The sequence below is a fragment of the Homalodisca vitripennis genome, chromosome 7, assembly GCF_021130785.1.
Source record: "Homalodisca vitripennis isolate AUS2020 chromosome 7, UT_GWSS_2.1, whole genome shotgun sequence".
In the NCBI taxonomy this organism is placed as follows: Eukaryota; Metazoa; Arthropoda; class Insecta; order Hemiptera; family Cicadellidae; genus Homalodisca; species Homalodisca vitripennis.
In genome coordinates, this window is record NC_060213.1 from 24977015 (window position 1) to 24991993 (window position 14979).

The following is a 14979-nucleotide window of genomic DNA, read 5'->3' on the forward strand; positions in this document are numbered from 1 at the left end:
TCAGGTTATCAACTCAGGGAGTCGAGTTTGTGTCCTGGTGAAGTCATCTGAACCTAACCTAACATAATGTGAATCTTAGATGATTAAATTGGTTTAATACTTAAGTAAAAGTCGACAAATTAAATACAATAAATATCCTTGTGTGTAATGAAGTGAGCATCACTAAAAATAACCCTAAACATATTCCTGACTAACAAGCAAGCATGTCTGCAACTAATACATTTTATCATGTAACAAATGAACATTTATAATGAGTATTTCCCCACATCTGTAGACGTTCCAATATATAACCTATTTTTATTTATAGAAAATATTTTCCTTGATTCCGTGAAGCTTTCTTCTTATGGAAAAATACCAGTAATAATGAGAACCCTAACATAACGTAAAGACGTATATAAAGAATGGGTTTTCAGGTTTTTAAGCACCTTTTTATCAAAATTACTTTCTCACAGAAGTCAATTGTCTTATGTCCAATCCTTCTTCCACATAAGCAAATCTACTCAATTTCAAATTCTTCTTTAATTTTAAATAATTATTAATAGTGTAAGAAATTGTGGTTAAAAGTGTTGAGAATTGATTTATTTCCACAGTGATGCGGTTGGCGTTCCTGGAATATGCACTTTATCTTCTTTGTTCATTTGCTCACAACTAACGCCATTTTGGTTGCTTTTTGTTGTATTTCCATTTTGCTGTGCACATTTAAAATGTTTCAGACAATCGATCTTTGAAGGGAAAAACCGTGAAAATGGCTGAAATTTAACATTAATTTTACAATAAAGATGCAATGAGTGATGGAGCGGAGAAAAAAAGGATTAGAATGTCAACGTAGAACAAATTCCCATGATTACGCTGGGAGTGGTCAGCCTTTGTTGTCAATGATGATCTGGTAATGACAAATGACGACTACCACTTGAAATGCAAGCTATGCAGGATCCGATGATTAGGTCTAAAATGCTGTAAAAAGGCTATCGCCAATGGCGGGAAGTTTATATGAAGAAAGTACAGAAAACCTAATTACCGACTGCGACAATTGTTTCAAATTCGATTAAAACTGTGAAAATAGTTTAAGGTATGCTCCTTTATATAAAAATAAAATTATTAACTTGTAAAAAAGTATTCCACTAGCTGTTCTATGCAGAAATATACACATTTAATTTTCTACCATTGCACGTCTTTCACCAGACATTCAAAAACTCCACACTCTCCTTCACACTTATGCAGTGTACACCATTTTTGGTAAGCTAGAACTATGCCACGTTTTACTAAAACTACAATAAATAAAGTAAATGTTGTATGAAAATCTTTAATGTTTCCTAAATAATTCCTAGGTGAATACAGGAATTCACGGTTAAACTGCATTTAACAATCGAGGTCACCAATGGCATGTAGTTTCTTTTATATAAACAAATTTGTGAGACATAAAAAGACACCATATGATACGTTTTTGCTCTTCCAACGACTTTTAATTCTTCATAAATAGTGTTTACTGCAACTCGAAGTAATATGTTCGTACAAAGATTAGTTGCCAAGGTTGCATAAGTTTTGCTGCCAACAAAATTTTATAAAGTTATGAAATTTGGCTACAGTATCACTTGTACATAAAAGTTTGGAAATATGTTGTCTTGGGATTTTTTTATGTTAGTTTTATAAAAAAAGCTTGAAGGTAAGAGCATCCACTCGTCACTTCACTACCAGACAATTTCTGGTGTAACTGACCATAGGCTTGCTATGCAGTCTCATATTGCTTTGGCTACACTTCCTGAGTTCTTTTAAATCAGTGGACCGTAAAAAAATAGTTTTCAAGGTAAGCTTACTGATTTTTCCATCAACTAGCAACGACTCCAATTGAGACTTATCTATAAATCTCTAGTTAGGCTTCAATTTCGATCGATCAAAATCTGATGTTAAAAAAAACTCAAATGATGCAAATTTATAATTCTAAAAGAGTATTTTTATTCAAATATACAGAGCGAAAGTAAAATTTAAAACCCAAAATACAGTTCGAGGACTTTAGCTGTGCGCGTGTCCTTGAGTGTGTGGTGATAGGCGGGAGGGGTGGCGGGGGTAGCATTATGCGCTGCGTCCCGAAAACATTTCCTGTGACTCACGGGTAAAAACCCTCCTTTCAGGAATCGTATTGGCCCAAATAACTCATCAGACTCGCTAAAATCAGTATGTTTTGTGACAGTGCTGACTGTGGTGGAATTAAATAATAAGAGAAAACCAAATAATAGGAATAATAGGACTTATCCTTGTTTTTCAGTTGTTATAGTGCTGTCTAACGTGTTTTTGAAAATAACGTGTTTGTAAATTTTATCTGTAAATCAAAATCGTGAGTTTAAAGTTGTTAAAGAGATTGTTGCGCCTTCATCTCAGCGGCTAGCACGTAAACGCAACCCGCCACACAGATAGCGTTTGTTTGTTGAGAGGGTAGTATCGGGGCCCTACGAGCACAGCTAAATTCCTCTAACTGTATAAGGCAGCTTGATATTTGAAGCAATAATTAAGGTAACAGAACCTTGATGACTTTTTCCAGATATATTGTAAGGCTCCATTACCAATGAAATGAATCCGCCAGATTTCCAGAACTTACTATCACAAGGGACACAGTTCACACAACGTACAGGATAAAACTAGGCCTGACAATTTAAATAATAGTTACAGTAAATACAATCATTATATTTATACAACGATATACTAAAATAACGAGGAAAACAGCTGAAGCCTGGAGACAAAGTAACTTGTGTTTAATAAATATTGTCGATAGGAGAGTGATAGAATGGTGGCTTAACATTAAGTAAACTCGGATAAACTGAATTTAAATTACAACGGGTCTAGGAATAAACGGCAGATCTTATTTACTAACCTACAAAGAATTCTTTTGGAATCGTGAAAAAAGTCTTGAAGAATTCTAAAAGAAACTAATACACCGTCTAAATATTAGCAGATAGAGGCAACAAATCAGTCATATTCAAATAAAAGAATTTTAACATAATTTCTCTATAGAAGATGGAAGGAATAATAAGAACTAACTTAAAAAAGTAAAATACACATAAAATACATACATGGAAACGTTTAAGAGTAGTGAATTCGAATCGTAAATATTACATTGGTATTTACAACGAATTAGGCTACTTACATTCTGTCCGCGCTGGTGTATTTCAAACAAGACGTGGTTTAACACCCTTTATCTGTACTTTTATTACGTTAAACTATTAAAATACACTAAATACTATAGCAATATGAATCAATGTAAGACAAAAATATTAAACACACTGGCAAGCACAAACTTAGTACTAATCAATAAAACAACCATAAACAGTGGTTATTTTACTGAAAATTATTTAAATTTAAAAGAACTACATAAATATTTTGACTGCACCTTTTGAAGATTATATAAGTATATTTAAATAAAAATAAATCAACTTATACAGACATACATTATCAATTTAAATAATAACTTAGTGTAAAATGAAATAAAGTACATATTCTTTCTTGATTATATTGTAATTTTTTTTAAGCCTAGAACACTTTGATATTTGTAACACATTCACTAAATTTTCTTCCTCTAAATTGATAAAAATGTGATGAAAAAAATTGGTTATTTTAATATGTACATGCTTCTATAAAAATAGCAATACATTAAGCATACTATAATAATTCAAAGTTGATTGTAAAGATTACAGAAGAAAACAATAAGCTTATAAATGAAGACTCCGTGACTCTGAACTTAGCTTTGTGAAAAGAAGATTATTTACTTTGGAATAAACTGAATAAAGATTATGAAAAATTTGGTAAGCTCAAGCTGAACAATGAGCATCTCATGAGAACTGGAACTGGAAGATAAGAATTAAAAATTGGTAAATCTTAAGCTCAGCGACTACCGCTCCAATCGCCGTAATTTTTCGCATACTAACACAGGTTAACGTAATTTCACCGAAAAAAAATAGTCCCGATTATCGCTAACATATAAAAACCAGTTTTTCGGCAGTAAAATGTTGGCAATACAAAACACATAAATAACGAGATTTTCGACTATCAAACTAAAAACAATGGCTGACCATGGTCGTTTTGATGAGTTGACACTAGTCACGTGACAAACAGGAAAGTTTCCGATTGGCCGGGCGGGTCACGTGACCTATAGGACGGCTTCGATTGACCGCCAGACGTAAACAAATAAACCCACATGAACAAGGAATAATTAGTGAAGTTATTGACATGGCGTGCGATGGTTCTTGTCACACGCTAAAAAGACCCTAGCTTGCGTATTCAAAACTCAGATCACGCGATGCTTGCCTGCTGTGCAGCGCTTTGCGCTGCTTGCTCTTTTAGAAAAAAAATTAACTCGAGATTGCAAAGTCCAAGCCCAGATCACGCCATGACTGCTTACACACACAAAACTCAGACAGAACTAACGCAGGTTTCATTACAGGCAAAAGGTAACCGGCGCGCGTTTATCACTGATAAGATAAGACGAGTTTATATTAGAAGTAGTACCTGGACTACTGCCCTACGAACTAATAAGACCAAAAAAATGAATAAATGCAATGTTAGTCAGGTTTTTTTTAATTTTATTTTTTCCGACATTTTTTTTGGGGGGGGGGGAGTAAACGGCTACGGCGATAATCGTGATTATTTTTTTCGGTGAAATTACGTTAACCTGTGTTAGTATGCGAAAAATTACGGCGATCGGAGCGGTAGTCGCTGAGCTTAAGATTTACCTAAAAATTTTGCTGCCTAAAATCGGACAGGAAAAAGCTGAAAAGAATTATGGTATCTTGCGCGTTAAGGAACCTGATATTTGGGGAACTCCTCTGAACTGAGCCTCTCATCAAGGAAAATACTCACAATCGTTAAATATTATTTTAAAGAATTTTCTAATGAATGAAAGCACTAAAAGTATTCTGATATATATTAAAGCAAATGATAAATTATCTTGAGAGTGCAAATGAGTACTTGAAAACTCTTGTACACGAATAAAATATTTAAACTGAAGAATTAAATGTTCAAGCTCAAGCTATGACTGTACTTAAGAGAAGAAAACAACATTGATATTAGAAGTTAAGTAATCGAAAGATAGTAGAGATTTGAAGGAGGCAGTGCAATTTTTATGCAAGGTTTAAGCAGTGTTGGACGATAAAAGAGTACTCATGGAGCAGCAGCTAACAGATTTGGCAGAAATGAAAGAATTACTGATCTTACTTCAGAGAAACAACATACCCAAAAAACTAAATGAATCTAAATAACATAATATGAATAAACCTTTAACACTTTTATTTTTCTTACGATGTACATTTCGAAATCAGTGATTTCATCTTCAGGTACAAAATAAGGTTAAGTTAATTATAAAAATAAATAATTAAAACCAATTTGTCATGTGTTTTTTACTACCTTGGTGGCTAAATTTGTTGTATTTAATTTTATGTGAGATCAATGTATATTGTTTAAAAGTCTATCGAATAATACATTTTTTGTTAGAAAATCTTTGTCATTTAATAATATATTATGATTAATTTTGGCACTTTTGTAAATTTCAAAATGTTCTAAAGTAGATAATAAGCGACTTTTTTTGCTTGTGTGTAAAATTTCAAGATTGTTTTCGATGTTAGTGTATGTATGGCCGGTGTTATTTAAATGGTCTGCATATTTTGAATTTGACGATGTTTTCAATGCCTTTATGTGTTCATTAAATCTAATTTTGAAGGATCGGCCGGTTTGTCCAATATAGTGGGATTGACAATCGTTGCAATTTAATTTGTATACTCCACTATTGTTGAATTTTGATTTTGAAATGTACATTGTAAGAAAAATAAAAGTTTAAAAGTGTTAAAGGTTTATTCATATTATGTTATTTATATTTATAAAACACTTTTCGAGGCTACATCTCTAACATAAATGAATCTTTTATATTATACAATATTAACAAAATTAAAAAGAATGTCTACCAATACTAATGTTGTATTACCAGATATAATTATTTATTAAATACTATTATATAATAAACATTTTCATCAAACAAAGATGCACAATGTTGTGATTATTTTATGAAAATTGACTAGGCCTTGAGGAGTATAATATTTATAACTGGTGTAATTAAATTTACCAAAAATGAATGTACCATTCGGTAAAGATTATTTTCTTATATTTTATATCCATATGGAACATGCAACAGTAAATTTAATGATTGGTAAATAAATAGAAAAACTGTAAAAATATTTTTTATCAGAATGATCTAAACGTGTTTATGAACATATTAAAATATGAAATGTGTGAAATAAATTAAACCTTATCTTGAGGGAGCACCTGCGTCTTTACCAATTAGGAAATAATGTAAAGTTGGATCAGTCAAGCTTCGCTTCATGTAATTTTGTCTTTTAATGAAAAATATTTGTTGTGTGGTGTAAGTATGTATTCATAATTAACACATTCACTGCGGCTCTACCTTGGGGGATCTTAACCATCCAGTACACACTGGTGCGTTTACCGCAGTCAACATGTTAATGAAAAAAAAACTTATTTCGTACAAATAAGGAAATGAACACTGCAATTACACTTTATTACTTTACTACAAAAACAACTGTTCTATTAAATCATGACAATTAAAACATATAGATATTTATTTTATCCTTAAAACTTACATAATAAAAGTACCATAAGGAACGAGGACAGAGACGTAACTAAAACGGGAATTGACACCAACGCGGTACAGCAAAGTCTATTATTTACAGGTGGGCGATGCTGCTCCCTTCTCACTGTGCACTTTGTACAAGTCTCTCTCTCACTCGTCTCAATAGACTTCCTACGCATTAACCGTCTTCCTTCGGTGGAGTAAACCAGCCTGTAACATAATAACCTTAGTCAGATTAACCTTTCAATCCCAATGTCCCATTTTTAGAACAATCGTAAAAAAAGTTTCTCTAACATAACTTAGGTTTAAATACACCTATTGTATACAGGGTGTAACAAATTTCTTTAAACAATTTAGGATATTATTCCATGATCAAGAGGAGTTTAAAAACTAAATAAAACCAATGGTCTATCTATTTTCATTTATCATCTGTCTGTATTTGTTTTTAATTTTTATTTCAGAAACCATTAGAGATAAAGATAAAAACATTCAAATTTGGTACAATTATTTCTCATGCAGTCTCAGATCAAGAAAAAGAATAATGTTATACAATCATCATTTTTCAAGATGGCGGACAGTTGAAAGTTTTAACCTGTTGGGGAGTACTGACGGCTATAACCGTCATCCTACCTAGTGTATACTAGAGTAAGCAAAATTATCCTTAATGAACTCCAGGGAGTAAAGAAAAAATGTTTGTTGTTTTCATTCAAAATGTATTGAAACCTTACAAAATATCATAATAATGCATTTTTAGGATCTACAACTTGATAAATTCATACATTTTTTTTTTTTTTTTTAGAATTTTACAAACGTATGATAGTGTTCAAAACACGGGTACACACAAAGTGCTACTTCACATTTTGTGCACTCATAAGCAGTTTCTTTCCTTTTACGCTCACCCCGTGTTGTATTTGAACACACAAAGCAGCGTTTTAGCTTCCTTCGGCCATTTTCCCTTACTGGTAGTGGGCGGGGGAAATGGCGACCTGACAAGCGTAGCGGCTGCTGGGCTCCGCCCAACGGACGCGTCACAGCTGCGGCCTCTTCTCTTGGTGCAACATGTGCTTCCAGTATCTATCTGATAATGTTAATTCGGAAGTCCATGATGTGAACCTTAGCATTTGGGTTTTTTGATTCCATGTATAGCCTATAAATGGACGTGGCGCGAGAAAATGACAGAACATTTGGCGGCAAATCTGTGATTATATATTCCGTCACTAGGAGCCAGCACCGTACAGCAATAATTACTTTGAACATTTCACAGTGGAAATAGTATGTAAGAACGCCACTAGAGTGCATAAACAGTTGCAATATTGATTGTTTTAGCAACCCCGTCATGGACGGTCATAACCATCAATACTCTTTTGGGATCAAACGGCTATAACCGTCTGTACTCTTTTGGAAGAACTTTCAGCTACTCCTCAACAGGAAGAATAATAAAAGTTGATATATCTAAAAAGAATAAAATTGTTTTTGTTTAAGGATAAAATTAGTGCAATGAGTTCAAAAACTAAATAAAACCAATGGTCTATCTATTTTCATTTACCATCTGTCTGTATGTGTTTTTAATTTTTATTTCAGAAACCATTACAGATAAAGATAAAAAAAAACTAAAATTTGGTACATTTATTTCTTGTCATACAGTCTCAGATCAAAAAAAAGAATAATGTTATACAATCATCATTTTTCAAGACGGCGGACGGTTGAAAGTTTTAAAGAATAATAAAAGTTGCTATATCTAAAAAAAAATAAATTGTTTTTGTTTTAAGGATAAAATTAGTGCAATGATTACTAAGGCACCAATTTAGTTTTCATTTGGATTTACAAACTAATGCTACATACACATTGACAATAAAAAATATTAAAACCAAATAGAAAGTATACATAATGATTTTACAAGAATTGAGAATTTTGAAGTGCCTTACAGGAATGCTAATCAATCACAAGACTATTCATGAACCTGGAGTATGTAACATAGTTGTCAGTAACGGTTTACAAAATTCTGTAAAATAAAATAATAAGCGGAGAGTGATTTGTAAAGAAGTACGCATTGTTACGGTCTACGGGGGAAATTCCTCAGTTCAGAAAGTCAATGGAGTAAAAAGATCTTCCAGCAACCATAGATCAAGGTAACTCGGCACCATCTCCTTTGGCTTCATCAGTCAGGAAGTTCAGGAATGTGATTCCTAAGCAGAAAGGTTAGTCTTTAAAGACAGTGAGATGATTTGTTAGTGATAAGAAGTTCAACTCATGCGGAGTTACAGTTGTGTCTGCCAATACCTCTAACTGCAGGCCACTAGCATAAGTGACCATTTATAAAATAAAAAGGCACACCACTGTTAGGATCTTCAGGCTTCTGACTTTCTGTCTACAGTTGGTTTTGGTGTTCTGTCTGCTTTCTACTGGTGGAAAAGGACATACTGTGGTCACCCCCATACTGTATATATGATTCAATAAGAGCATATTACAGCTATATCAGAAATCAGAAACTCTTTATTACAAAATTTCTTAGAGAAATGTATAGCGTCAGTTTACAGTGGATACAATTCAAATTGTATACAAAAATAATGTCACTCTTGAATGTCTTTCCAGTGCACATATTCATCTAGGGTGTAGAAGGGTCTTGATGTCAGCCAGTCATTCAGCGATGCCTTCAGCTTCATTCCTTTAAGAGCTTTTAGTTCTTGTGGTAATATGTTGTACAGCTTCTTGCCAGCATATAACGGTTTTCTTTCATACAGTGTAAGATGGTGGGCTGGTAGTGGGTAGTTTGTAGGATGTTGGGTGTAGTAGTCGTGATGGTCAGCAGCTCGAGGTAGGTTCTTCCCATCAACATACAGTATAACCTCCCGAATATAGAGGGCAATCACTGTCATGATTTTTAGGTTCATAAAGGCTTCTTTACAGGTGTCTCTGGGGCCCAGGCAGTTAAGAATCCTTATAGCTTTTTTCTGAAGTCGCAGTAGTCGTTGTAGGTTCTCTTGAGTTGTTCCTCCCCAGGCGGTTATCCCGTATCGAATATGAGTTTCAAATATTGCAAAGTAAGTAGTCTTTGCTGTTGGGGTGTTACTGATTGTTTTTATTCGCTTCAAGATATAAAGACTGGTATTTAATTTCTTACATAGCTTGTCAATATATTGTGTCCATGACATTTTTTCATCGATAATCACTCCCAGAAATTTGGTGTGTGGTTTTACATCAACATCTGGTAGGGCTGGTATCTGGTTTCGCTTTCTACCAAATGCTAGCTGGTTAGTCTTAGACATATTAACTACCAAGTCGTTGTAGTGGCAGTACTGGTATGCCATGTTCAATGAGGTGTATGAGCGTACCGCTAGCTAGTAGAGTTTTCTGAAGAGAGAAGGGTTGTATCATCTGCATACATGAGTGTATGACAGAGACTGTCCAAATATTGAGGCATGTCGTTTGTAAAAAGGATAAACAATACAGGGCCAAGGACAGATCCTTGTGGTACACCTCTATTGATAGGGAGTGGTTTTGATCTTACAGTATGAATCTGTCCTCTTTCCGTGTGTCTAAATTTGACCAGTTGGCTGCGTTGTTCCAGGTAGCTCTTGAGCCAGTTAAGGGCAGTACCTCTAATGCCCAGATTTTCAAGTTTGTTTAAAATGAGAGAGTGGCCAAGGCAATCAAACGCCTTACTGAAGTCGAGCATAATGCCTGTAACTAGCTTTCCTGTCTCCAGATGGTCAATTATAAACTCTGCTAGCTCAATGATTGCAGTAATAGTAGATCGCCCTTTTAAGAAACCATGTTGACTTACTGTTAGTAGCTTATGTTGTTCACAGTACTCCATCAGTCTTTTTAGCACAACCCGTTCAATCACTTTTGAAAAAGTTGAAAGTAGCGAGATAGGCCTGAAGTTACTTGCTTGCGTTGGACTTCCATTTTTTAACTTAGGGTACACCTTGGCTAATTTTAAGGCTGATGGGAATACCCCTGATATTAAGGACATATCCTCTTTTCATACCATTTATGCATTTCATCCTTTTGGTGACTACTATTTAATTTGCAGTACAAATTGTTGATATTGCGAGTAAATCACAGTTTCTAGTTTATACTTATGCTTTTTAATAAGTTTCATGCAACAACATAAATATATCTAAACTTAATGGAATAAATGTAAGAATAGGTTTGACACAGAACACTCACCATTCTTTTCATGTATTTGTACTAAGGACTTGAAGGACTGTTGCGCCCTAGCCAAGCTGTACTGGCCCTAGAACAAGTCACATTTCTCGTATGTCATAACTCGTCTTTCATCACTGGTCTCATTAAAATTTTAAAACGCCTAAAATTCTATTTAACAATACAAATTTTAATTACAAAATACTTTATGAAATATGAAAGTAAATAACTTTTGATATTTTCCTGGTTTGAAAATATCTATTATGATGCAAATACAATTATAATACTGGTAATTTATTTATCACTAATTTCTTGCTAATGATGCCAGTTGAGTTAAAATGTGCTCATGGTATACATGGATGATACTATGTACACTTGGTGCACACTTAAAACAGAAAATTCCTCCATTTTTTAATTTTTATGCCAACCAGTGGCTAAAACAATATTTAATTTCAATAATTTAAATTTATTAATTTTCGTTTTTATGACTATATATTTGTCTGTATAAGCAACTGTTACGATAATAAGTAGTTATTTTGTTTCCATGAAACAATCCAACAAATATTTATTTATTTGTAGATAATAAAATACAAGACCAAGCAATGGTTAAATCTAATCCACCACTAACCATTACAGTGTTACATGTATTTATAAATAAATTGTTATTCTTAATGTTGTTCCAGAAATAGAACTTGTAAATTTGTTATGTTACAAACATTAATTTGACAATATGTTAAATAAAAATTAGGAAATTAAATAAGAGAAATAGGACAACTGATAAACATAATAATATTTTAATAAATTATATACACCTCTATTTAATAGACAGATACTAAAACAATAAATTTTAACAATAAACTTTAACGACTAAGAAAAGAAAATATTTGGATCGTCAATAAATTAACCCTCCAAGTGCTACTATCGCACTGTGCGATATGTTCGTTTTTGTTAAATTGCCGTAAAACGGTTTATTTAATTATTCAGCGATTTTTATAGTACAATGTAGGAAATATTTCTATACGCACTGGCTCTACTTTGTAAGCCTTTGAGTAGAATGAAAAATAACAGTCAGCTGATTTTTGTCAGCTGTTGCCGCGCTTGCTGCGCAGTACTGTGTTGTAGTTTTCGTCTAGGTTAGTTATTGTTTCGGGCCGTGACGTATTGTTTTGATTTGTGTTATTTTAGCTTTTTTGAGGTTATATGTACATCCAAACCAATATTTTTTGAGAAGTGTTTACTTTGAATGTGTACATTGTGCAAATTTTGGTGTGCAGAACATTTTTTTAGTTTTTATATTTTGTGTGTAGTTTTTGTTCAAAAGGCTTTGAAGTGACATTTTTATTGTTCACAATGAAATTTGAAACAATTTGTATGTTTTGAAATATTTATAAACATGTTTTAAAATGCATTTACAACCTCACCATTTAAAAAAAACAAAAAGAAAAATAATTTTACTATTTATCAAGACTTTTTTTAGAGAAAAGTGGTAATTGTTTTGAATTATCTTTATTTCCTAAAGCATGTTTTTCTGAAAAGAATGATATATATAACACATGATCTTTGAATGTATAGTGGCTTTTAAGGAACCATGTATTTTGCTTCAAAACAGCCCAGCACTTTAAAGTGATTTATTTACCACTTGGAGGGTTAACCACTACAGCTCAGACAATAACAATGTAAATAAAGAAGATGAAACAAATACTGACATCCTAAAATATCCAAAACAAAGAAGATATAAGAATTTGTTTTTATCATCAAAACAAAACATGATAAGCCAGTGAGACCACATCATCAGTGAGGATGACTTGAGAATCAAATTTTATTCCAGAATATGAGACACATGGTTTTATTTTAAATAGCAAACTAGTATATAACTATTAAGTGGTGACTGTCTGTGTGTCACTCCATCACGTAAAACCTACTGGGCCGGTAGTACTGAAAGTTTACATGGAAATTCTTCTTGCTTTAACAAATCATCAGATTAGTAGATGGTTGTTGTTTGCATTTTGTACAGTTTTTCTGAGGAATATTATTTTTATATAGTCCTGTTAATTTTAATGTTTAACGTACTGAAACCATATTATAAGCATGTAATACAGGGCCAAGGACAGATCCTTGTGGTACACCTCTACAGACTAGTCACTTGAATCCTCGTGCACTCCTTTCAACCGGGAATCAGAAGAATATGAAGTTTCTTTGTAAAATTCTACAATTGGTTTTTACAATCTTTTGATTGACACTGTAACCATTCTTAATGAATAAGTTAATAAAGATGATTTAACTGTGACTCATTAACATCAAACATATTGTGGCCTGTGCACAACTGAAACAAAATTGTAGTAATATACCTGTGGCACAATATAAAATGTATAAAAAATGGTTACAGAAAAAGTATGACACCCATAGTGCCAGAAAAGTAGTTTGAGCCATAAAAACATTTGATATCCAAGTAATGGCAATTTCACTCTGAATTTTTGATTTGAGATTTTTCAAACATAAAATAATAAATATTTTAGTTAGGAACTATTAAAAGGTGGAAGGATAACTAAGCCCATTTTAGCTATCTTTTTCCAGAAGTAGGCTTCTATGACCTGTGATATATATTTTCTTTATCGGGTAAAATGGCAAAATCAACTATAGAAAAGAAACATAATAAGAACAAAGTAAATTAGGATGGCCAAGTAAAAATGTATTTTATTGATTATGGCAACACGACAAACTCAATATTGGCGTCGGAAATATAATTCACTCGAATCACCAGTGGTCATACACATGCAACGCATACTAAATTGCGTGGAAAGCAGCAGGTAACTGCTAGTAATATATAAATAAAATAACAGATGACATAATGCCAAAGTTACCAAGATGGCATATTTATATTGAAGACAATAAATTATCTAGACTTCATAAACATATGGGGACACAATATCAAGATATACAGTATTCAGCTGTGGCAAGAGTAAAATATGGTAAAGTTAGTCTAATAAAAGTAATACAGAAGTGAAGGGGGTTTACCTGTGCCGAGTTTACCTGAGTCACAACTTTGGCTGCCCCAAACTGTATCCGAGCCTTGCCCTTCACCAGTGTGGCCGCGATCTGCATGATCACAGCCTCCACCGTGTAGGCAGAGCTCCATCCTTGCTTGGTCAATAGCTCCATACATATGGCTCCACCCATCTGCACATACGCAAGCTCAATATGAATTCAGAATCGACATAAACACTGCTTTGTCAATATTTCTATAACATGAAAGCCCCTCAGGTAGGATTATGAAAGGCACAAACATTAACCCGATTTAACGTCTGCATAGAAATGTTACTATGTAGTACCAATTTGCTAATGATTGTTATAGGAAAAGTAAATAAATTATTAACCCTACATCGGGCGCTAAACGGAGTTTTCCTCCGTGTATTTTTTATTATTAAAAATAGTACTACTTTTCTGATGTTGGCAGTCGTTTCCCGCAGTGTAATTCACGAGCATCTTTTGGGGAAGCGAAACAATAGCCTCCCGCTTATCTTTGTCAAAATCTGTCAGTGTGAGGTCTACTTCCGTGCGAGACTGGACGATTCCTCCGTGAGCGCTCGATGTTGTGTTTGTAGTGCTTGGACGAAATCTCCGTGAGCGCCTTATTGTGTTTAGTTTTTATGGAGTAATAATCCGTGTTGCGCCTAAATGTGTGACCTGTGATGGTTTATTTCTTTTTAAGTTTTACAATATATTTTATTTTAATTTTGTGAAATGGAGAATGAAGACGAGAGACTTGTCAGTACAGTACCCGTGTGCTAGGGAACATTTCAGTACTGTTTATGGAGTGAACATTGTCGTTATAAGAACCAGCAGGAAAATGTTTTGAAACTTTGTGTAGTGTTAAAAAAAATTTTAGTAAAGAATACATTTTTATTTAGAGCAATAATTGACATTACAATTGTATAATATCTCAAGAACTGAAGTAAGTTGTTTTTGTAAGAAGTTAAAAAGTAAGTTAATTTCCATATATTATTACAGTAAGTTAAACATTTTTACAATTAATTGCATTATTCCTTAAAATAAATTATGTTGTTATTATACAATAACATTTTTTTAAGATTTTGAATTTCTTATTTGGAAAATTCATTACATAATAGAGTATTTTTATTTCATTTCAGAAAAAATGAATATATTACATTGTAATTAAATCAGTATGAATTTTTAAACAAATA

General features: G+C 33.0%; 1 protein-coding gene across 2 annotated transcripts in view; it reads right to left on the bottom strand.

The window, feature by feature from the left end:
- Nucleotides 1-6537: 6537 nt before the first annotated feature.
- The window catches only part of LOC124365700 (ubiquitin-conjugating enzyme E2 Q2), a 32133-nt gene continuing 23691 nt past the window's right edge, over nt 6538-14979 (bottom strand). The window contains exons 6-8 of one of the 2 annotated variants that reach the window (XM_046821637.1): nt 13808-13954; nt 10802-10868; nt 6538-6838 (exon numbers count right to left, since the gene is read on the bottom strand). In XM_046821637.1, coding sequence (XP_046677593.1) covers nt 6807-6838; nt 10802-10868; nt 13808-13954 — 246 coding nt within the window. In that variant the 3' untranslated portion in view covers nt 6538-6806. Of the gene's footprint in view, nt 6839-10801; nt 10869-13792; nt 13955-14979 lie in introns of both variants that reach the window. The other variant, XM_046821636.1, reaches the window with a different exon arrangement.